Genomic DNA, 24993 nt, shown 5'->3' on the forward strand with positions numbered 1-24993 from the left:
AAAATCTCAGTCCTAGGAAGACAATGTTATATTTTCCTACCTAGCTGCCCGTTGAGGTCCTCCGTGTCGACTACTGACGAACAGGACGGCCATCTTGATGGGGAACTTTTCAATCGGACGTGATCACATCAAAAGAATCTGTTCCCCAATTGTTCAAGAACATAGTTTGCATTGCATCGGAAATAGATTTAGAAATGTTTAATTGATTAGTAGGTTGAGTTACTTTTAAATGTGTACATACTACGGGGATGATTAAAGAACGTTTGGAGACTCAGTATTATAGTTTCAGAAAAACATACCAATTGCGGTAACTTTACATAAGTATACATTTGAAAGATCGGCGTCTCGTGTCTTCCATAAGCGTTTTTTGACCTACCACGAAGGCCGCCTTGGTAACACGCAGATCCTGTTCCTTCCGAGTCCTTCTTCTATTTCCCGAGCCGAGTAGCAGTACGCTTTACGGCTCATGTCGCAAAATAAGCGATGGCGGCGAAGTGAGCACTGTTGAGATTATTGTGTGAATCTGTTTTTTGGGGGAGATCATGGACAAGAGGAAAAAGCCGCTGGACGTCACTGCCTCCTCGGTACCCACTGCATGGGCGGGGGCATGCCTTATCTGCTGCGGGAGAGGTGTTGGGAGGGAATTGTACTGCGCGTCCTCACCTAAAACTAGTACTCTCCTGTTGGTACCACCTCCAAATTTGTGTCCTGTTCATGATTTCCTGTTGCATCCTATATCCCCGATTTCGAAAAATAATCCTTTGCTCACAAGTCATCCTTTGTTGCATCAAGTGTGTCGCCTTCAGTCAGTTCTGTCTGTTGCAGCAGCGGAGTTTACTTTCGAGGTCTCTCTCACATGTACACTCACTTTGTTGGCCAAAAAGCCTCGAGTGGTGTGTCACGCTTTGCATGGAACCACTTGGCTGTTTCAGCTTGAGTAGGGCTTTGACCGTGTAAGACTCATATTCTGAGGGACTTTTACAGACACTGGGAGAACATTGAATTATCCTAAAAACTCTTTAGACAACATTAATTATTGTATGACGTGGTCACGAGTTGGGAAAATAGCATGTTTTTTCTATAGTTAGTGTGTTCTGAACAAGCGCCACCATGTATAGACATGTGAGTGTCTCGGGGGGCCTTATCATTTGGCGCTATTGTGCAGGATAGATCGCAGTTTTTCCTGTGCGTAAAGGTCTTTTGTAGAAAACGGCAGTTTGTAAACTAGCTGTCAGTCTTCGATAGTCAGGCTTCCAACTTATTTCGACATGCTTTGCGCCTCACTCTCAACCTGTCCCTCCCCACCAGAAATCTAATTTTGCATCCACACAAAATGACATTTTATGGTACTCTTACAATTGCCTCTTCAAGCCCTTCCACAAAATGGTCTTTCTTGTGCCTCCTGGGAGCCCAGTAGCTGGACTCCTCTGGAAAATTCCTTTCTTGGCCTCTAAGATGAGGCCCATCCTTAAGGTCACCATATTGCTTAATGTCACTGGGAATTCATGCCTATAATTGTTTTCTAATCCACGAGTCCAGATCGTCCTCTTATAGCAAACTTTGTCTTCAATGCCCAAAATGAATTGATTTCTTAGATAAATTGTGAGTTGGGAAATGTATGTTCTGGTCAAATGCACTAATCCGATTACCTTACCCATCCTTATTACAGATATATCCCTTTCTCACTTTCTTCATTATGTTCTCTGGACATCCTTTCGTACTTATTCGGACCAAATGAATCTTTATTTGCATGATTAATAAACGTCTTAGCAAATACATAAAAAGTTATCTAGAGCTAATGCACTCTTAAAAACATTATACTTCAAGGAGTGCCAAATAATTGCAGAACAAATGACCATGATGTATGAGCATTTCACTGAACGTAGATAAAAACTTTACAAGCCTAATGGTCAATTGGCTATTGACTGGGTTTAGACTGTCCAGCGATTCAGAAGAGAACTAAAGACCTGGATGTTTGAATGATCATTCCTTAACGCAGCAGCATACAGCTCCAGTGCCTCGAGACCCTCATGGGTGATTTGCCGCACTCAATAAATGTTTCATTGAACAGCATTAGGTACCTTTGGGACTGCAGGTTCAGTATTGGTGGAAACTATAAGGGGATTATGTTGCTTTGCTTTCAAGATCTGTAAATCAAGATCTGTTTAAACAATTGTTTATCTTTTGAGGTTCAATTTCAAGTTATTTGAAGTGATATTAAGCTTCCATGGCGTGATCATCTGTAAGCCACTGGGATTGTCTGAAGGGCTAGGATCCAAGGATTGAACTTAGAATATGAAATTTCGAGACCCAAATAATATTTAAAGGTGCCTCTGCCTTCCATAATTAACACAAACCAGCATTTTACTAAAGCAGCATTTTGGGCCAGTGTTTGCTGTATAACACCAAACTCTAGACAAAGTTGGACTTACCTTGCTGAGCTTGATAAGTTGAATATTGATTTATGCTGCTTTGACTGTGCCCAGGTGAGCCATTGACCGACTTTGCCAGGGAAGGCTTCAAGCCCATATGTGAGCAATGGTAGATACTTAGCATTCAAAACTAAAAAGTGCTACTAAGGAAGAACCTGAAAGATAGTTTGAAGCTCTTTGTAATGCAAATCTAATATCTGCTTCCTTGGTGACAAGAGACTCCATGAGCTGCTTAGGTTGGTCTAAAGCTTGGAAAATCAACCCTAGGTACTAATGGATGCGCTAATTGTAAGGGGGCCCATCTTCCACATTTTCCTGGATTTCATTTGATGCCTTGGAAAGGTGTTCACATTTGTTTTTTCATTGTTAATTTTTAAATTGTTATTTCTTCATTAGCATTCCAGATTATCCAGTGAGTGTTGGAGACCTATGGCAGAATGGTCCATTAAAAAGATGTTAACGCAGTTATTGGCATATTGCAGAACATGCAAAGAATGTTTGTTTAATTTTGAGGGACATGCCCTAAAATGTGTTCCCTCATGACAACAACAAACAAATCAGTGCCAACACACAACCCTGTTTCAGACCTTTATAGATGAAGGCTTTTTTTTCGACATGGTTCCATCTGTCCCTAACGTTACTTGGATCCAATTGTTAGAGTATAAGGCTGTTATAGAGCTGAGAGTATGGTCTACCAGCCTGGATTTGCTTAACTTGTACCATAGCAGTTTTCTGTCAAACGCTTCCTTGAAATCAAAAAGCATGCGTGAAGGAGTCTACTGTTAGTTATGCAATTCAGTTTGAGCACTGCAAGAGCAAGTGTTTTCAACTGTGCTGCTGTTTCTCCTGAATGCAGTTTGGAAAGATGGTATCAAATTGTGATTTTGTGCCCACTCCCTCGTATCTTCACAGACTCAGGAAGGCAAAACATGATCACATATGCACATCCATCTAACAAGAACTGCAATTCAGTGCCAGGACGGACCAATCATTTACTATATATATTTATTTAATTAATTCTTACTGTTTTCAGATAACAGTAATTTAGTGGTAATAGTAATTTTACTATGCACAAGTTACTGTGGCATGCATTAAAACTAAAAAGCGTTTTTATACCTATTCTATGTGTACCAGTTTGCTAGGACGCATCCATACTATTTTATCAAAATTATATGCAATGGTTAATTTATTTTTGCATTTACATTTTTTTTTATTGCAAGCATGTGGCCTCCATGTTGAGGCAGTGGCATTTTGTTGTCTTTTAGCAAGCCTGTTTAAGACATTACGGAGTCACTTCATAGGTTATAGCTCACATTTTATCTCTCCTAAAATATGAAGAACTAATTCAAGGTAATGATTCCTACTAGTCGCGCGTACCTAAAACATCCACATTGATGTTGATCTACTTTTTAGATTTTAGATCATCTGTAGTCAAACAATATCAGTAAATAAAGTTGCAAGGAATTTTGAAGACCACATTATAACACTATTTTATATTACATCATAACTTGTTTATAATAGTCATCTTACTTGTATGTTTTAGTTGGTAGATCTCAAGGCAGAACTCTTTCGAAAGCAAGAGGAATTTAAAAAAGAGAAACTTTTGAAAGATGCTGGAGCTCCAGTGAAACCCAAGACAGTCAATAAGGTGAGAATGGTAAAAATGATAGCTTAACTCAGTTGCGTTCATTCTATAATTCCATTTAAAGTTATTTTTTGCATTGTTTTCCTTAGGTCAACTAGCAACAGGAGAATTCACCTGATTACTTACAATGCATTCATAGTCCGTCAAAATGAATGTGTATCACATAAATCTTCATGTTAAAGTTCCTCTATACCTTAATTTGTTAACATGCATCCCTCCCATTGTATTTGTATCTGTTTAATATTGATTGTATACTGAAGGAAGCATATCTTTAATTCAAGGTGATTCTGATAACATCAGTGAAATACGTTCTTGGTTAGGTGTGTTTTTATGAAAATCAAAGTATGATCATTCTCTTGTATCATCTTAATTCTACATCCTGACAACCTAACATTACATGTATGCTAACCTTGTTCTCTTGTACGATGTGTGTACATGCATCTTTATAAAGGTTCTGTGTCACTGCAGAAATCCAACATCTGGACGAAGCAGAACTCGGGGGTCACAGAGAGGGCAGAGAAAGATGTTGAAGAAAGGATTGAAGAGGAGAAAACGCTGGACAAATCAAGGTAAAGTTAACATATCTTGAAATGATTTTAAGGGATCTGTACTTTCTCTGCTGTGTTAAGCTTCCCCCCCCCCTCCTCTTACTTGACAAGTTACCTGTTATCACATTTAGTTAGGTTCACCGATGTGGCTTGGAAACACTGCCCTGCATCATTACACTAGTTCATAGTGTTTCTTGAATTTCCATTGGTGCTTCTGTAATTCTTTACTCTTCAAACATACCAGAGACACATAATTAGCGTTATTGCCTGAAATCTAGTGTTCAATAATGATTCTTCATTATCCTCCCCTGTGAGGATCCCTTTTAAAGGGAGGGTAATTAGCAGACGTTATTTCCCTGAAGATAAGGGCAGCAAGGCTATTAGCTCCCCGAGTACCCGTCCCCCATTTGTGAGTTCAGGTCTCCTTTAGTTCAAGTGCAGGTCGTCCGAAGGCCGCAGCAGCACATCTTTCATCAGATACTGCTCTCGCTTTCACTTCATGTCTGCCCCTCCCTTTCTCTCTCAATGTGCAAATGTCAGCCTGTTTTGATTTACACTTCAAAATAACAGAACTATGCACTTCAGACTATTTAGGGCACAATGTGAAACAATCACTCCTTTAACTTGTTAAACCTTTTATTCCCTTTCGAATCCTGCAGTCGACTTCGCCAAAATGTTTTGCTTTCACTAATGACCGAGCTGAAAACAATCTCTGGAATGCACTGCTTAGTTTAAAAAAGACATTTATTATTACTTCACCACGAGGTTCCTGAGAGAAGAGATTAATAGGTTGGAGGCACACGATTAAAAATAGTCACAGCAATGAAAGGAAAACATATCAAAGTGATTCTCAATTGCAATGTACACAGCAAATATATGTGATTATATTATAGCATAACTTCAAAGCAAAGAATAAAAGTCAAAATTCATCACCGTAGTAGGGCCCACCAAATGCTCCATCTTTCCCATGCCAGCAAGAAGAACGACTCCTGTTCAACTGCGAGAAAGAGATTTTCCACCCCCACGGGACGTCGGGCAGCTGGCGCGCACTCCTGACTGAAGTCTCGGAATTCCACGTTACTGAACAGAGTCATCTGTTTTATATCTTTTGAATAGAGAACTTTCTAGAAAGCTCTCCCCTTTGGAGGAGAATTATAAAAAAAAAAATGCTGGCTACTGTAAGTCAGAGTTGGGAAAAAAACAAGCATCGGAGGGTGGCCTGGTCACCAAGTCCCGTTCCTTTTCCCAAGGCTGAGTAGAGGGAAAAAAACACAAAATATGCTCTCTCTTATCATGCTAGGGTTCGGTGAGAACAAAATACGAAAATCACAGCTTGGTCTACCATGTGGAAAAACAGCTCATCTGCAATGTCTCAACTGCAGTGTCTTAACTCCACGATAAAGCCAATAGGCAGCTAACCTAAATACAAAATGTAATGTCTAATGCCACGTTAAAGCCAATAGGCAGCTAAACTGAATACGACATGTAATGTGCTAATAGTGAACATTGAACAACTAATATGCGCTGTGGTGAAACATAAAGTCAGTGGCCAAACACAATTAATGGCATAACACAGCCCAAAAGCCACAGAACAGTAGAAAAAATAAATGACAATTTATTTAATATTATTTTATATTTCTGATGTTGTTAATGCTTACATTTCTACTTTGACAGGGAAAGGGAAGGACTGGCATATAGATAAAGTGAGAGCAGGTTCCGATGAGAGATATTTCTATATATCACTGTAGTTCTAGTTAGGTGAAAGTTTCCATATGAAGAGAAATTTTTGTGAAGCTAATAACTTTGGCTGTTAATGAATCTGCACAAAACTTTGCTTAAAAAAAACATGTTTGCCTCGGTTCTTTCATAGAAAGATTTGTACCAACCTTTCAGGCTAGGGCCAAGAATAGCTGGTGTTCCCAAAATGTTGACTTACTATGCTAATTCCCATAGGAACTTTACTCAGAAATCTTGCTTTTTAGGTCTCGGATAGACCACGCTTGTGCTGTCTCTTTGAGACATATTGTATATACTTTGTGGGCTTCAGCCCGTCCCTAGGCTTCCTATTTGCTGGCTCCATCATTCTCCTTTTCTTTCTCCCTTGTTTGTTCATGGCATGCATTTGACATGCCTTTTGCTGTGCTTAGCCCTCCCAGAGAGCAGGAACCTAGTACTTTATCAATCCACTGGTCACCATTTTGCATCTGTTTCAGGAACTACTTTCGTTTTTTTGGGAAAAGCATTTCACACAATCAATCCTGTTTTTACTGCCTTTGAGCTCCACTCCTGTAAATCTTGTTCTTATACCGTCACATTTGCTGTGCACTGAAAGCCCAAGATCAAATGCCAGACGCTGTTTTCCTAGGGTGTCTGTTCCGTTCTCCAAACCGCTCCTGCTTTGATTCTTGTTTTCAGCATCACCAATAATGTGTAAGGAAGTATGTAAGCAGATATGTATTTTTCGGCAGGAATACTTATAATGGTGGAGTTTGAAACTACTTTCATAATAATGTATGTAGTGGAGAGGAGGAGCACAAACTCGGAAGTTAGCACACTAGTCCATGGTACATTACCAGCAATTAAACACACTTTAAATGGCAACATCCAAACTGAACTATAAAAGAAAGTCTGCATTCAGGTAAATAAAAACTGCTTCAATAAAGTGGTTCGTGATTGTGAAATCCATTAAAAAAAAAATACATTTCAGCATGATCATGAAAAAAGTGGATGTTGCTTTTACATTCTATTTATTTGTTTGTAAAAGTACTAGGCCCCACAATCACAACACAGAAATCATCATAAGTAAAAGTTCAAAGTCAAGGGTCAGGCAAAAAAAAAGAACATTCCAGAGCCTGTACAGTGCCTTCCCCACACGTAGGTAGCAACCTTGGATGGCAGCGGCGTTGTCTTTTTCTCCCCAATGCTATTTTGCTTACTCTGTGTTACACACTCATTTGGGGAAGAAGAGGTAAGGTTGTTTGATTAAGTTATAGTCAACACTTACATGTTAAACGAGCGAGTAGCAGGTAGCGTCCTGTTGTTACATGCAATTAGCATATGGGTGTGCACAGCAAGCCAAGAAAGAATGCTTTCCTCTGTTTGAGAAATATGTTGATGTCCATGCTGATCAAAAAATGTTCTAGAGCTTTCTTTTTGAATTGAAGTCTAAACTTAACAATAGAGGAATTGCCAAAAACTCAAATGTGGGATGATCAAGACAGAACTTAGGTTCTATCAAAGGTGATATTAGATGACTAATTGAAACCCAAAGTAGTGATTTGAAAGATAGGCATCACCGAAATTGTAATACCTGCAGTCAACACCACACGCATGTCTGCCACTGACACATCTGCAGGTATTTGCACAGCTTACATAGTTGACAAAAGCTAAATCGTGTGGTCTTGTGGTTACATTTAGTATACATTTCTGACTCGTAGTTATAGTGAGCCTCTACTGTTTACCGAATACAGGGAGCTTACCAGGTAAACTGGGGCACTGACTGAGATCCCCTGTTCCTCCTTTTTGCATCTACAGACCTGTTCTTCTATGTTTAAAGTTAAATAGCAATACTGTAGGAATCAGAATGTAGTTGGTAAAAGACATTACCATTGACAACGCCAATACATCTCAGATTGTCAAGACCAATTGACTTTGCCAAATCTTGTTAGAATTTGGTGTAAGTCTATTCAGCTGTTTTTGAGGAGTTCACGTTTAAAGAGGTGCTCAGGTTGGACTTGAATGGGTTAAAAAGTTAAGTATATCTGCGCAGTTAGTCCCACAGGAGTGCCATGGTATCAATAATTCCAAAAATAGGGCCCTCTGATTGGATGAGGGATCTTTAATTCCTGTTGGACATTTCGGTACCATAGGACTAGTTCCACAGAACAGTGATCTGGTTGGTTGGCCACAACTGTGAACTAAATATTGTGTCTGACATTACAAGACTCTGGGACTTAGTCCCTGTGTCCTAAAATAGTTTGTGAAGTGGGGTGTAAGGGCGTAGGGTAGGGACACCCTAACCCCTCCAGGCACTTGTGAGGCATACTCGGAGCGAGCCCCTCATGAGCCAAACTGGGGGGAAAAAAACCATGCCCCAAAACTGCGATACTTCAGCGGGGCTCAGAATAGTGATCCTGTGAGTTACCGCAGTACTCCTGCAGGAGCCGCCGTTCGAGTTTCACCTCCCAGTGCTATTGCTGTACCATGCAAGATTCCTAGGGGGAAGCTTGCATGGTACGGCAGTTGCATGGGGATGTGAAGCTTGTGCAGCGGGTACTGCGGTACCTGCAAAAAATAAATAAAATGTGCTTTGGACATCCATGGCACTTTGGGCACAGGGCCTGCCCAGCGGCCAGACCCTTCAGCCAACTACCTACTGCACACAGCAAAGGCTATGCGCAGAGGGGGTTTGGGTCCAGGCATTGGTGCCAACCACTTTGGCCCTGCTCAGGTGGGAAGTTGGCTGAATATGATTTAAAAAAAAAAAAACTGAAGCTCACTAAAAAAAAGCAAACGTTAAAATTATGTTATAGTTTGGTATAGTTATAAGATCTTGGCTTACATAAAAAAAACTACAAAATAATATAGGTTAACGTGATGTTGTAGATAAATGTTGAAATAAGACAAAAACTAATGTTTAAAAAAACAACAGCACACTGAAATTCACCAGCAATAGTTTACTGAGCTAACTATAACTTGCGCCCCTGTCATACACTGCTTATGACCTCACACATTACATCATTCATCAGGGCTCGAAAAATCATAAAAATGTTACCAGATCTGCAGGTCGAGTAACTTAAATAATCTGCTCGACCTAACTGTAATTTACTTGACTCGTAAACGGGTCTCAAATTGTGTGATTCTAGGCAAATAGTTTACAGAGTCACCTTTTTCTTAATTCTCACATATGTTTGCACCTTCAAATATGTGAACTCAGCATTTCTGCAGTACGAAAGAACCTCTTTTATTTGATTAAGTAGACTAAAGTTTGCTGCATGCATCACAAGAATCTAGCCCACATACCCATGAGGTCTAGCCCACATAACCTAGGACTTCTTTTAGTTTACTAACAGCACTGACATCAGGGCAGGAGTGTTTCTCAGTTTGTTTAAAACTCAATTTTAATAAAAATATTACTAAACCATGATGTGGTAACATATTGTCATCTACACACAGTAACTTTCCAAGAAATGTCCAAAACCCTCTCCACTAACTTGCAGCTTTACTGATAAAACAATATAGTGTATTAACAATCTGTGAAAATTGGGTTTCAGAAAACATATCTTTTGCACATCAACATGTAAAGTATTCTGATTTGTTTGGATCCTATTAAAATATTTTTCATCACACAGAAATATAAAAAAGGGCTTTCCAACTACTGAAATATATTTTGAAATGTTTGCACAGTTGATTTAGTCATTTAAATGTTGTGTGTTAGGAAAAACCTGACACCCTATATTCTTTTATTTGACATTCTAAGCAGCAGGTCACACAGTTCACCTTGCAAAGTCCTAGAACTCTGCAGTCAGAAGGAAAATTAATTCTAACGAAAACTGACTTTTGACCTCTGTCTGAGAACACAGAGCAAATGTGACATAAGAACAAGATTTAAAGGCATCTTTTATTGCCCCTCCACTTTTCATCTGAACAGAACACCTGTTCAGTGTCAACTCGCCAGAAGAGACGGGTAAGTATTAAAAATAGGACTCACCAATGCGAGTGGATTTTTCGAGCCCTGTTCATGACATTACCCATAACACAGTAGTCATTTACAGCATAGGTGTATTTACTTTAGTTAGGTCCATCAGATTTTGGTGACAATTACCTATTTCTATGCTAGTCTTTTTTTCATTCTTCTTATCCTTTGACTTGTCCCATCGTGACTTCTGTTCTATAAATACATATTCATCCATTTTCAATTTTCTTTTAGCTTTCTGACTAGTTTTTTAAAACTTTTTTTTACCTGCACTTGCTTCTATTACCCTACTTGGAGCATGAAGTCTTGATAAACCTAGCTTATAGGTTGTTTAAATTTCATCTCTTTTGCAGTAGGGCGGAGGAGCGTTGCTTCCCCCCTACATCCCCCCTCCTCCACCACCAGCAACCGCTGCAAATCCTTTAACAATGAAAGGATAATAAACTGTTAATGGGGCGAGGTTTTGGGAATGACGAGCCCTGAGGGGAGTGCAGTCTGCACTCCCCTCAATGCTCATGTAAGTTTGGCCGGCCGCCTCGCACCGGCCAAACACACATGCACACTGTGCCGGGCTGGAGGGAGCAGGTCCAGGCTCCCACCCTGGCTGGGTGCCCCCAGCCAATCCTAACGCCGCTCTGAGCAGCGCCAGGATTGGCCGTAGGGGACGCTGGGAGCCTGTGCCTGACTGCTGCTGAGACGAGGATCGGCGGCACGGTCGTAAGTTGTGTTTTTTTTTTTTAATTATTTTTTTTTTTTAAATTAAATTAATCCTGCTCCACACGATCCCCCCCCTCCCACCCCCTGCATGCGGCCCCACCCCCTGTAACCCCCACAAGCTGCTCTTTTGCAGTCGGGCTTGTTTTATGGAAAGTGTTACTGGTTAGGTCAAATGAATTCTTGATCTCATGTACTTCCAAGCTTTATGTGTGCAGGAAATCCAGTTTAAGTGTGCTTTCTATGCATTTGGATATCTGGTATACCCTCTTGCAGGTTTTGTGAAACTGGATTTACCCACTGGTGACCCGTTTAGATGCTCTAGTACCTGAAGTGAATTTTTTTCTTGCACAGGTCACAAGGGACTTCATTAACTTTTTCACTCCTTGTTCTGTGTTTTGGATCGGCGTGGTTCTTCTATTTTTATGCGTCTCATCTGCTGGTGTGTGATGTGTTTGTGGGGGAGGTGGACACAATCAGTACTGAAGGTGGTTCAGGATGTTTGGAATTTAATAAAATATCTACTTGTCCATGGGACAGGTTGCTTCATAAATCTACTTGTCCTGTGAAAAAAAAAAATGTACTTGTCCTTTTGGTGCCGTGTGGTGTGACGGCAAATTATGGCAGCAATCTCATATTAGAACTCTGGTAATAGCCTCTCTGATTATGTCAGGGCTCGTATTGTAGTAGGGCTTGAATACTAGCAATTTTTTTATTTTGCCACCTTTCCGCAGATCTACAGACTGGGTCTGGCGGTAGCGGCAAGCAATAGTTCCAAGGTGGAATGCCTTTTTTTATTCTGTGCAAACCTGTTAACTTGCATGTTTTAGGGGTTTTCACTAGCTCTTCTCTAATTATTTCCCATACTATTCCCACGGTTGGGGAAAAAAGTGATTAAAGGGAAAGTGAACCCTTAAACGCTCAACAGATTTTGAATGAGCAAATCTACATCTGCACATTTGCTCATGCTAATACAGTTCACAAATATTTTCTAGGATTACTTCTGTAAATTCTTGTGAATTCACGAAATATGCAAATGTGTGCTAATGTAAAGACATATACCCTGGTTGCACTTTTGTGAAGAACTGATCCCCCAATTAGTTCTGGTGTTTTATTAAAATTATATCTCTATCCATCTATCGGCTGGCTTCACTGTGACTGATACTACTTGCAGAATCCGTTCCTACTCATCGACTGGATACACTCACACGTGACAAGTTCCATGCTCTACAAATTCATGTTACATTACAGTAATCACAATCTGCTCTTTCACAAGGAGCATTCCGACACACAAAGTAGTTTTGTTCAGTAGCAGGAAATACTGTAGCAATGTGTGCTTATTGCAACCAAAATATTTTTGCATCTTGCTAATATTTGTTACAGCGTGAGGGCCCAGCAGCTCCCACAAAAATGTTTTTAAAAAGCCATGTTAAAACAGACACGCAGTGACAAAACCAAAAGACTGGCTACCAATGTTAGACCTACTGGCTTTGCTGATGCTTGTTTATATTCAGGTTTCCCATAATCTTGTTGAAACTGGTTACAATTACTTTCCACTGTGAATATTTTTTGCATGCATAAACACATTGTACTAAATGATGCTTCAAAGAAATGTTACCTAAGTTTTACAGTAGTTTAGCAAAACATTTTGTTCCTAGTTGCATATTTTAGTGAGCATTTTATTTTGAAAGCAAAAAATCATCAATCGTGCTTTTAAACTTATGCAAAAATTGACATTTAATCAGAGAGCATTCTGGGAACATTATACGTTGCCTCATATTTTAAAAGTTGCAAACGCATACACATTTTATTACTGGAACTGCTGTCAGTAGTGGTGTCCGACCTTACAACATTTATTTAGGACGCTCACCCTAATAACAAACGCTTTGCTTTACATTAATGAACCTTAAATACAATTTTGAACACATTAACAAATGGATACATTATCTCAACTGCAGACCATTACTTTGCCTACTCTTTAATGTGGTACTGTAAATTGACAGCCAAAGGGTTTGTGTTGCAGGAGGTTGGGCCTACTTGTCCCAAAGAAAAAATTAACTTGAAAACTTGTTGTCCTTGACCCCAACCAATATGTCCTGAGCATCGGGCTTTAGGAATTCCACACCCCTGTGGTTAACGTGCCTATGCTTCTATTTTTTTAAATTGTTTTATACATCCTATTCCTGTGGGTGTCTTGTTGTACTTGATTGAAAACTGTTTGATCAGTTTGCACTTAGCTTTGCTTTACACAAACTGGCTGTGACGTAAGTCTCATGCCTGTCTCCCGCTGCTGATCTTTTAACATTCGCTATTTGTCTGTAATTTTAACACTTCTGGTCCTGTAACAGTAACACGCGACAGAATTAAAGTCAGCTTCTGTCTCTGGCTTCCCTAAGCCCTTGCCTAATTGAAGGTCTGCTGCAGGTGTGGATCTGAAAAACAATATTGGTCAAATGTAGATGTGCTTGTGTAGTGCACTTTCTCGAGTTCCTCTTTCAGGTAGAGGAAAAGATGTTCAGTAATGATGAGCAGCGATTGAGTTGTAAGGGATTATTGTACCCCCAGCAATAAATCAAATCACTGCTTTTTAGTTCCTGGCACGGCATGGCAACCATTGTCCATGACAAGTGTCTTTCATTTCAGTGATAGTCTAGGCTCTGACAGTGTCAGCTGGAAGAGGAGGTTTAGTCCCTAATCTGCTGGTGTTATGTCTTAGACTGGTTTCTGTACCAGAATCCTACTGTTTTGAATCGTTCTCACTCGCACACTGTCTCTGCTGGCTGTGAAAATCTCAGATAGACGGGAAGTACACATGCCCACTACATTTCACAATGAGAGCACTTAACTGGCCATGGTTTGGGACCATTTGGCAGAAATGCACAAGCACAATGTGATTACAAAAAGTACATTGGTGGAGTGGATAATAAATGACCAACTACTTCAACCATATAATGCAAGTCTTAAAACTCACACATAGTACAAGCAGTTGACTATCCATCTGATCCTGTTGGCAATGTTGTTTTTCCTCAGCCCACCACAGTAAGACTAATAACCTTCCTTAACTTTCTATTGGCCGTTATTTATAATTTTATTGCTGTAGAAGGAGTAGCCTGCTCTTCATCTGTTGTGGAGGACCTTGCAAAGCTGCAGGATCCACACTTTGCCAACTGCATTCCTAACTGTGAACCACACTCTGGAACTCTTTCTACCTTATCAGCTGAAGGTCAGAAGAGCTCAAAAACTTGTAATCTCTACTGCCTCTAGAGGTGAAGATCTTCTGGATTTACTTCATGTCTGCTCCTATACAATTGAATGCTGAACCAGAGACCAGGGATAAGAAACTGCGACAACACAGAACTTCACACAGTCCACAACTATGAAGACATAAGTATTCCTTTCACATATTTCTGAAGTACCATATATACACAAGCAAGGACCCCAGATTGTAAAGGTTCATATACTACAAAAAGGGCTTTGTGAAGGCAGCAACCACTGTCCTCAGGACATAGGTACTAAGTAGTAATGGCGAGGAAGCCCAGTAACAAATGGGAAAGTATGTGCTTAGGTAGTGGCTGAACAGCACAATATTAAAATACAAGTCAAAGAATATACAGTCTCATAATTCCTAATGTACATTGCAGATTTATAGTTGCATAGCTATTGTGTGCATTGTAACTTCTTTAAGGGAAATAAAGATTTGAAAGGTAAATTACGTTAGAAATATGACTTGCTCTTCATATTTTAAGATGGTGATATAATTCACTGAGTTGAGCCCATGTTACCGAGAGGTGCATTTAACCTGCAAGCCCCTTTAGGACTGACATCCTTTCATTCTTCAGAGGTCCATAAGTTGAGTACAATTGTTTGGTCATGGCGACATCTGTTAGTTATAGCTCTAAGAAACTGCAAACCTGCAGTAACAAGTTCTCTATATTAACTGATTAACAAAAGCAATGCTTGAAATTAATTTGGATGTAGCGAGAAAGGACTATATTGTGATTTCTTCTCTCTTTTTTTTTTTTTAATGCCTTTAGGCAGAAACTGGAAGAGAAAGCTCAGCTGTATGACCAGATGATCAAAGGCGACTTTCCAGGTAACCATTACACAGAGGAAATTCAGTGGTTGGTCCTAACATTTGATGTGTTGTGTCTGATATCTATGTTATAACTCTGCCCACTCATCTTCTGCAGTATTTAATGTCCAATTCATTGTAGCTGGCCAGACCTCTGGATCAGTATCATCATCTATCATTTGTAGAGCCATTAGACCATAGCACTGAATTTAGATAATAATATTGAAAATTGGGCACCTTTAAGGATTTTTTTGAACAAGAGAACATGATTAAGGCTCAAAGTATTCAATTTTTACTGATTTTTACATATAAATACAGACCGAAAACAGTGTGTTCCCTGTCTGTATTTATTTTTAAAAGCGAAAAAATACTGAAAATTGTGCTTCTTGTGAGTGATTTGCCATGCTGTCATATGTGATTTGCAGGCCAACAGATGAGGAGATAAACAGCACGGGAAGTTAAAAACAGGATGAGATATCCGGAAATATTACCATATGTTAACATATATATGAAGTATAATGGTAATATATACCAGTGGGTGCAATGATTTTGTTATATTTGGCTGCTTAATGTGCTAAAATGCAACAGGCATCAAAATGTGAGTGCATGTTCATGAGTTAAATAAATGTGGAAACGTACCATTTTAGGACTCCATTTATTCTCAAACCACAAATAATATGGATAAATACCAACAAAATAGCCAAAAAATAATATAGATAAATACAGACGGAAATGTTAAAAAAAGAAAAAACATAAAACAGGGAGCCCTAAACATGACCTGTGTGCATTATGATTGCATTGAATGAGAAGGATTTCCCTCCAGCACAATTATTTTTGCATTTTGGCAATGTCAGTAAATTATTTCACTTTTGCCGCAGTGCTTGTCTTGGGTTGTACATTGTAATCTTGCAATTGAGGTATACTAAGCAACCATTTCCATGACCCTTTGAACCATGCTTTCTATCCTGAATAGTACACTGGCTTACGATGGAGGATGTGCACTACCTTCTTGATGTGTTTGCTGTATGAGTGGTGGAGTTATGTATGGATTTCAGTTTTGAATGAGGTACTTGACTGCCCCAAATTAAAAGGGAATTGAGATAATCAATTTTTGAGGTTATATCGTTCCTCGTAATATTAGTAGGATGTTTGCTAGGGAGAAAGCGATAATTGTACCCAACTCACTGCAAATTACTTGGTTCACATTTAGTTTCATTGTCATATTTGGTCTGTAAAGTTCTCCACTGCTTCTTGGAGTTAGGATGGCTCTGTATGAAATGCAAACAATAGTTGAATAATGGAACTTGGAGTCAAATATCATGAGTAGAGATTCCACATCTTCTTTAACAGAGATCATCTGCATTGATCATTTGCGAGAGCAGATTTTTTATTTTAATAGCCTTGTAAGAAGTGGTAATGGGAAAGGGCGTGGATTTAGCTTCATTTTGATTCAAGCAATAAGTACTGAATTTTTGTAAAGTAGGACTACCATGTATCTTCTTTGAATTATCAGTGATCCCAGAATGAGCAGAATTTCAATAACACATGGCTTAATTTAGTATTGCCATTGCATTTTCATTCAACCGTGTTCCAAAGTTGAATTTCTAATAAGCCCCTCATTCTGTGCATAAACATGTCACTGTTGCTTCTGATGAGATGATTGTAATACATTTAAAAAAAACACCCCCTAAAAAATCGAGCTGTATGGAAGTATGATAGAAGTTCTTACAGAAGCTTGATGAAGGTATGAAGGGACCCTTTGGAACTTCTTCATCCAAGTCGTGCATAAAAAATGGTTTTGTTTGCTTGTACAATTGATCTCATGTAATAAATTTGCTTCAAACTTCCCAACGAAATAATGTGTTTGCCTGTGGGCTAGTTTAGAGTAGTGGAAGTTGCACATGTTACTTGTACACTTAGGTCCTCATTACATCCGTGGCAGTCTAATGACTACCACGGTCGCTGTGGCGGTTGGACCGCTCCCAATACGGCGGTTTTCATCGTCACAATGGTCTGGCGGTCCTAATCTGCCAAGCAGCACTGCCCTAGGGATTATGAGTCCCTTCTCCGCCAGCGGTTTCATGGCAGTAGGGTAGGGTTGCCATCCTGGCATAGCAGACAATGAATATTGTGACTGGTGATGGTGCACCCTGCACACTACAGACTTGCTGCTGGCTCTATTACGAGCTGGAGACAATGCTGTAGGCCGTTTCCGATGGGCCAGAGGGCGAAAACTGATTTTGCGCTCGCTGACCCAGCGGGAAATTAGTAATGGGTCTGGCGGTGAGGCAGCCACATTGGCGGCAACGTCCCTGTCGCCCATCCGCCAAAGTTTTAATTAGGCCCTTAATCTCCCATAGTTGTCTGGTCATAGGCGCAAAAAAACTGGATATATTACACAAAACCTTAAACAAATATAATAGCTATTGCATTAAGCACACTTTTGTTAATTTAATGTAAATTTGTGCAGTAGTTTTTGAAAATGACCCCAAAAATATTTTTAAAAATGTACATTGGTTCAGGTGTACTGGTTATTGGCTGTACAAATCTGGACATATTTGTGACCAGTAAAGAATTTTACTAACCGACCTTTGTACTGATAGGTTGGTTCATACAATTCCTATGCAAAGTGGATCTTAGTCCAACCTACCTCATGCCTCTTGCTTTTTATTTCTCATTCTCTGTCTATGTACATTTATTTGAGGACTCGTGTTTGTAGTTGACATGGAGTAGCAATGACCCAGGTTATAAGATGAGTTGTTTTCAGAAGGATAATAAAACTGCTGTGTGGCTACACACGTTTCCACTTTGTGATCAACAAGGCAGGTCAAACCATAGTTTAGTTGGCACTTAAATGACATGCGAAAAATGCCTGTGGTTTGTTTCGTAGATTTTAATTTCGAACAATTACATTGTTCCTAGATGAAGAGACAGAAGATCTTTTTCTTGTGGACTTCACTCAGAAGATAATCGATAAAAGGAAAGAGGTCCAAGCTCTGAGTCAGAAGGCGCCAAGTAATACAGAATCAGAATGTGTTGAGAGAGAAGAAAGACTACACGAATCAGAGATACCACCTCCAGAACATCCTGATGAAGAATGGTTGGTAATATCCTCAATGTTCTCTTTAACTAGAGATGTGGCTTAATGTCCTTGTTTAGGCTTTTCTGACCTTAATCTTGTAGGGTCCAGAAACTCTAGCATACCCAACAAACATATATAATCCACATCCAATGTGCTGCATGAAGCCTACTGTAGGTTGAAGAGGCAGTAACATTCTGTACATCATTTATTGGGCTTATCCGCACTGATTGAAAGGGAAGGAAGATAGCGTGACCCAGTCCTCCCCCTCGACCCCCCCCCCCCACACACACACACACTATTCTGCTGTGAAAGCCCACTTACCAGAAAACAATGGGCTTTCAGAGACCAGTCATGGGGTGGGTGGTCTTTACATCAGTGCAAATCCAAACAAGCGACAAGAAAGGACTGTGTAACCTTTTACTAATATGGAGGACATAACCGAGATAGAGGGATAAGCACGCACTTTCTCGCTCTTACTTTCTCTTTTTCTCTTGTTTTCTATCTTTTTGTTGGTATTTTCATGACCAGTCTCCACTAGGATCTAACTCATTCACAATTGAAAAACACAAAGAAGCTGTGAAAGCAGCCGATGGTGCACTCTACTAACCCATGTAATCTTATAGTCAAATTTAAGAAGAGTAGAGTCCCCACAGGATAAGATTTTCGGACTTCTTTTCTATTATAGCAAGTTTAAATCTCAGTGTTCCATTAACTCTTATCAAAGTTGCAGACAAATATTACGTGGGGTGAAAAGCTACCTTTTCACCGCTTTATCGAAGTACGTTCATTGGGAGCAGTGTCCAAGTTGGAATGCAAGCAACACAAACCATCCTGCTGTATTTACTGTTTAATATTCAATTGACATCTCTTATTCTGTTTGTCTGACTTCATTGATGTCTTCCTTGGTGTCAGTAGCAAAGTATGCGATCCCTCATCCGTCAGCTCTGCCATACAGAGGGCACACCAGAATGTTACAGTAGTGCCTAGGTTTGTCTTGGACTTGAAATCCTGGACTTCTTTCTGTTGTGCTATTCAGTATGCATAATGTACATACCCAGAAAATAGTATTGTTAAACAGCACAGACTAATGAACTTAGAAGAAAAGTGTTTCAGATTTATTGCATTTGAATTAAAAAGTTGATTTCCTCCTATTTCATCTTGATTCCAGACAGGTGCATTTGCCAAGTCACTCCAGTGCATCCTTGCTGCAAAATATCCAGGCTGGTTAAAAATTAGCTGCAACCAAGCTTCTTTTAATTCGAGTACATCCAATTTCTGTTTTTATTGTGGGCTCTGTTGAGGGCAATTGCAAGGGTTTCTGAGCTACCACTGTAGTCGGAGCCTAGCCTCATCTCTGTAATTGGCAGATCTGAGGTTACAGAAGTACTTCCAGTTGTCTCTCTCTATTCTTTCACTTGAATTCTTTAACTGTTAGGTCTGAAATCATTTCAGCCCCTCTCAAAAAGTGTTCTAGTTTTCAGGTAATCATTTATTCAATGCTTCCACTCTATTGCGTTCAGGAAACAGGGCATCATCTTCCTTGGCAAACTGAATTTCGCCACTGATTTAGTGAACCAGCCTCTGAAATTATTCACATTCAGCCTCCAATTGTGACTACCGATCCATCTTCTGAGTATCTGCATGTGGGTAATATATTTTTTCAAGAACAACTTAGAGGCTTATCACTCCATATGCAGTTACAGCATCAATGAGACTGTAAATTGAAGTATGACAGTTGTGTAACTTAAATTGTGTAATATTAAATCTTCTTAGTTCAAAAGGATGGGAGGAGTTTGGAAGTAGCAGAGATCCGTTACACCCTTTGTATTGTCCAACATTTTGGTTAATTTTTCACCACATCGAGTGAACTATAAAAATCGTCGCAAAACGAGGATTTTTTAGACATCTACAAGCCTTATCTATGATAACACCCTCCCTAAAAAAATAGAGCCAGAAGTGTTATCCTTATTCTCATTAAATAATTGTGTGGGGCATGTTTAGGTCTAGATGTTTATTCACCACTCCTCTTATACACTCAATAAGGGGGGGGGGGGGAATTTCATTAGGCTAAGGCATAATGTTCCCCACAACACGTCATCATTTAATTCTTTTCTATGGGTGCCCAACCTATAAGTCCAGTGTTGTTCCTGCTCATAAAGGACTCGTTCCACGTTTTTAATATCTCTGTCTAGCTGTTCAAACAACATGTATCTCATATCTTTTACAGCGTGTGCATTTGTAATTAAACGATTACTAATTTTATGGTACTCTTGTTACATATCAAATTACTGTGGCGCTCGCATATGCATATCTTAACTTTGCACATGGGCATGTGAGCATATAGGCTACCTATTTCCAATTACAATTTGTGTGCTTTACTTTGTTCATATCACTCTTTTACTTATTTTAACATTCCCAGTTTACGATGGCAGTACTAAGTACAGTTCATGTATGGTTAATAAAAAGTCTGGGACGTTTTACACGTATGTCGGCTTTGTTAGTTTAATAAATAAAGGTTTCTCTTAATAGCAATAATAATCATAATCCCCAAGCCCCAATTTTATAAATACCATATTTGCAACTGCAGTGCTTAATTTTTAGGCATGTGATTGTTCTCCCCTCTTGTTAAATAATACAATGTGCTCCCCATGAAGTTAGAAGTACATGAAAAAACACTAATGAGCAGTCTCAAATTATTTGTACAGCCAAGGAAATAGAACTGCTTGCTAAGATTATCAAAAAGTTATTTCTGTAAGAAAATTACCACAGCAGCAAAGTAACCTACATAACTATTCCATATAGTCAGTGTTGTAGCTCAGCTACTGACTGTCCGACAGTTGCGGTAAAGTGCAGAGCTTTCATGAGCAATACCTGGAGAAGAGTTCATCCTACTTTCAATTGGTAAATTTCTAGATTTTAAATTATATAACCCCTTTGTCCACCCACCTGGCACTTTCCTTCCTCTTCCACCAGAAACTTCAATATTCTGCATTCATCTGCTTAAGAACTGTGGATCCAGGCAGGACCACTGCCTAGCAAAATTTGGCTTTCAGCAAAACATATAGTTTGGCACCTTTTGCAAGTGGCAGTTCTTTTGGTTCCGGCGGATATTTATTCAAGTGAAACCAGCCGTCATGCGTCCACTGCTAAAGAAATGATCTCAGAATCTGAGGGAACCAGACAACTTTCACTAGTACCTCTGCTTTCCATCCTCAACAAAGTTGTTAGAACTGGAGGCCGCTATCGGATTTCAAGATTTTTCTGAAGAAAATTCTTTGCTGTATCCTTTACCATCAGGCTTTCACTCCTGTCACTGAATAGTACTTGTCATAGTATCAGTATTAGATGACTTGCATTGCGGTGTTGATCATGATGGTGTCGGTGCTCATACTACTATAGGTGTTTCTTGATAAAGAAGACAACAACATGAGGCTGAAGTCAATCTTGGATGTTAAGTTTTTAACATACAGGGAGTGCAGAATTATTAGGCAAATGAGTATTTTGACCACATCATCCTCTTTATGCATGTTGTCTTACTCCAAGCTGTATAGGCTCGAAAGCCTACTACCAATTAAGCATATTAGGTGATGTGCATCTCTGTAATGAGAAGGGGTGTGGTCTAATGACATCACCACCCTATATCAGGTGTGCATAATTATTAGGCAACTTCCTTTCCTCTGGCAAAATGGGTCAAAAGAAGGACTTGACAGGCTCAGAAAAGTAAAAAATAGTGAGATATCTTGCAGAGGGATGCAGAACTCTTAAAATTGCAAAGCTTCTGAAGCGTGATCATCGAACAATCAAGCGTTTCATTCAAAATAGTCAACAGGGTCGCAAGAAGCGTGTGGAAAAACCAAGGCGCAAAATAACTGCCCATGAACTGAGAAAAGTCAAGCGTGCAGCTGCCACGATGCCACTTGCCACCAGTTTGGCCATATTTCAGAGCTGCAACATCACTGGAGTGCCCAAAAGCACAAGGTGTGCAATACTCAGAGACATGGCCAAGGTAAGAAAGGCTGAAAGACGACCACCACTGAACAAGAGACACAAGCTGAAACGTCAAGACTGGGCCAAGAAATATCTCAAGACTGATTTTCTAAGGTTTTATGGACTGATGAAATGAGAGTGAGTCTTGATGGGCCAGATGGATGGGCCCGTGGCTGGATTGGTAAAGGGCAGAGAGCTCCAGTCCGACTCAGACGCCAGCAAAGTGGAGGTGGAGTACTGGTTTGGGCTGGTATCATCAAAGATGAGCTTGTGGGGCCTTTTCGGGTTGAGGATGGAGTCAAGCTCAACTCCCAGTCCTACTGCCAGTTCCTGGAAGACACCTTCTTCAAGCAGTGGTACAGGAAGAAGTCTGCATCCTTCAAGAAAAACATGATTTTCATGCAGGACAATGCTCCATCACACGCGTCCAAGTACTCCACAGCGTGGCTGGCAAGAAAGGGTATAAAAGAAGGAAATCTAATGACATGGCCTCCTTGTTCACCTGATCTGAACCCCATTGAGAACCTGTGGTCCATCATCAAATGTGAGATTTACAAGGAGGGAAAACAGTACACCTCTCTGAACAGTGTCTGGGAGGCTGTGGTTGCTGCTGCACGCAATGTTGATGGTGAACAGATCAAAACACTGACAGAATCCATGGATGGCAGGCTTTTGAGTGTCCTTGCAAAGTAAGGTGGCTATATTGGTCACTGATTTGTTTTTGTTTTGTTTTTGAATGTCAGAAATGTATATTTGTGAATGTTGAGATGTTATATTGGTTTCACTGGTAATAATAAATAATTGAAATGGATATATATTTGTTTTTTGTTAAGTTGCCTAATAATTATGCACAGTAATAGTCACCTGCACACACAGATATCCCCCTAACATAGCTAAAACTAAAAACAAACTAAAAACTACTTCCAAAAATATTCAGCTTTTATATTAATGAGTTTTTTGGGTTCATTGAGAACATGGTTGTTGTTCAATAATAAAATTAATCCTCAAAAATACAACTTGCCTAATAATTCTGCACTCCCTGTATGCTAAATAATTTTCTGAAGTAAATATGATTGGTTTTAGTCATTGATGCCCAAATTATACTAAACATTTCAATGTCTACCCCAAGTTTCTAAGTTTGTTCTTTCCAAGTTGGAGTAAGAGTAGGTTTTCTCAACCTCCAATGAACACTTGGTGGCGTGAATTAAAGCACTTTTTAGCTAATATTATTGGTTACACAATTGTTATAGGTAACCGTGTCTGGTCATAGAGGGACTTTCATCCCTCCCCCCTCAAATATTTCAATTAATATGCCAGGGATTCAATTGAGAATTTTTTTTGATTCATTTATATGATTTAAGTTTACCGCTTCTTGGTTACATCTTGGATTCGGGATGAGTTGCTGTATTATAAGGCATAGAGTCCTTCCAGAGTGCAAGATAGCTGAACAAATGTTGTAGTGTGCGAATTCAGATTTGGTGGTGTTAGCTACTGATTAAGACCATTTTTTGTGTTTGTCTTCTGACCACTTATTTATTATGGTCTATTTCATTTTTAAGGTTGAGTCTCGGGAGGCATGTGCTAGTGCATGCGTCTCGCTTGCGAGACACTATTGTATGCAGTAAGGGCTTGGAGCCCGCCCATTGCTTCACCACTTGTTGGCTGAACCTAACTCTTCTTTTCAACATCCTTAAGAGGCCAGTGCAGCCACAAATGTCATTTCTGATCATTCCTGTGGAGCACGTTCCAAGCACAGATTGATTCCAGTTAATCAGTGCCCGTCCGCTGCTCCTGCTGTGATTGAGGTACCATTTATTTCCACGTCCACTCCCCTCGCCAGCTGCTCCCTCCATAGTGCTTATTTTCTTGTTTTATTTAACTTGCACCTACTCCTCCCTGTTTCTCCTCATCCCGTCCCTATTTCCTGCTTACTGCCTGAGGTCGGAATACAATGTTAGTGGATGACTGCTGGAAAGTAGCATTCCCAGGTTATAAGGGTACATGAGGGTTCCCATAAGAACTCTGAGCTCCCGGTTAGAATCGTAGTTCCTTTACATTGCCTTGCCTGCTCTTCTTATGAAAGAAACTGTATCAGTAAAGATGTGCACAAGTACTTTACACTTCTTATTGGTTGAAGTTAATGTTGTTACATTTTTAAAGAACATATTTCTTACACAGAATTGAGAATTTTAAGTTGTTGTTTACTTCTATTAAATTCCCAAAGTCGACCCTGTACCAGGAGTCAAAAGGTTTTAAATGAAAACAAAGCACTTTGCCCACAGGCTCTGGCGCTAGCCAAAGACTGCCACTTGGTGCCTTCTCACATCAGTAAACATCAGAATAGTTGAATGATAATTGATTTATTATATAAAGTTGTACTGCTTCTGTCATGGAGCTTCTTAGGTCAGTGTAGAACATGTGGTAATCAGATGCAGGAAATTGCTTCTTGTAATGTTTCAGTTTGTGGTGGGTGAAAGGCTAGTCGGCTTGCTAGTGTTTTAGACTCTTCCCTACAGATTGCATACTGATCACCGGAATACATGCTATATATACGCAGAGCTGCTGGAATTATGTGCCAGGAGAGGGTCAAATTATGCAGCAGGGTTGAGTAAAATATGCGACAAGAAAAGCCAACTTATGTATTTTGTAAAAGTATTACTTCATTATTTAGTCATTTTTAGACTTGGTAACACTCTCTGGTACCCGTGTAACACCCACATTTAACAGTAAGCAAAATAAAGATGACCAGTCTAACTTTGCAAAGGACCTTGCATTGCATGGAACAGGTGTTATCACATTTTTAGTAACTTTTGAACTG

General features: G+C 39.7%; 1 protein-coding gene across 1 annotated transcript in view; it reads left to right on the forward strand.

Annotated features, from left to right (window-relative positions):
• Window positions 1-451: 451 nt before the first annotated feature.
• The window catches only part of CCDC174 (coiled-coil domain containing 174), a 53272-nt gene continuing 28730 nt past the window's right edge, over window positions 452-24993 (forward strand). The window contains exons 1-5 of the mRNA XM_069206300.1: window positions 452-584; window positions 3976-4080; window positions 4546-4646; window positions 15069-15127; window positions 18029-18206. Coding sequence (XP_069062401.1) covers window positions 543-584; window positions 3976-4080; window positions 4546-4646; window positions 15069-15127; window positions 18029-18206 — 485 coding nt within the window. The 5' untranslated portion in view covers window positions 452-542. The remainder of the gene's footprint in view (window positions 585-3975; window positions 4081-4545; window positions 4647-15068; window positions 15128-18028; window positions 18207-24993) is intronic.

The sequence above is a fragment of the Pleurodeles waltl genome, chromosome 9 (genome assembly GCF_031143425.1).
Source record: "Pleurodeles waltl isolate 20211129_DDA chromosome 9, aPleWal1.hap1.20221129, whole genome shotgun sequence".
Classification (NCBI taxonomy): domain Eukaryota; kingdom Metazoa; phylum Chordata; class Amphibia; order Caudata; family Salamandridae; genus Pleurodeles; species Pleurodeles waltl.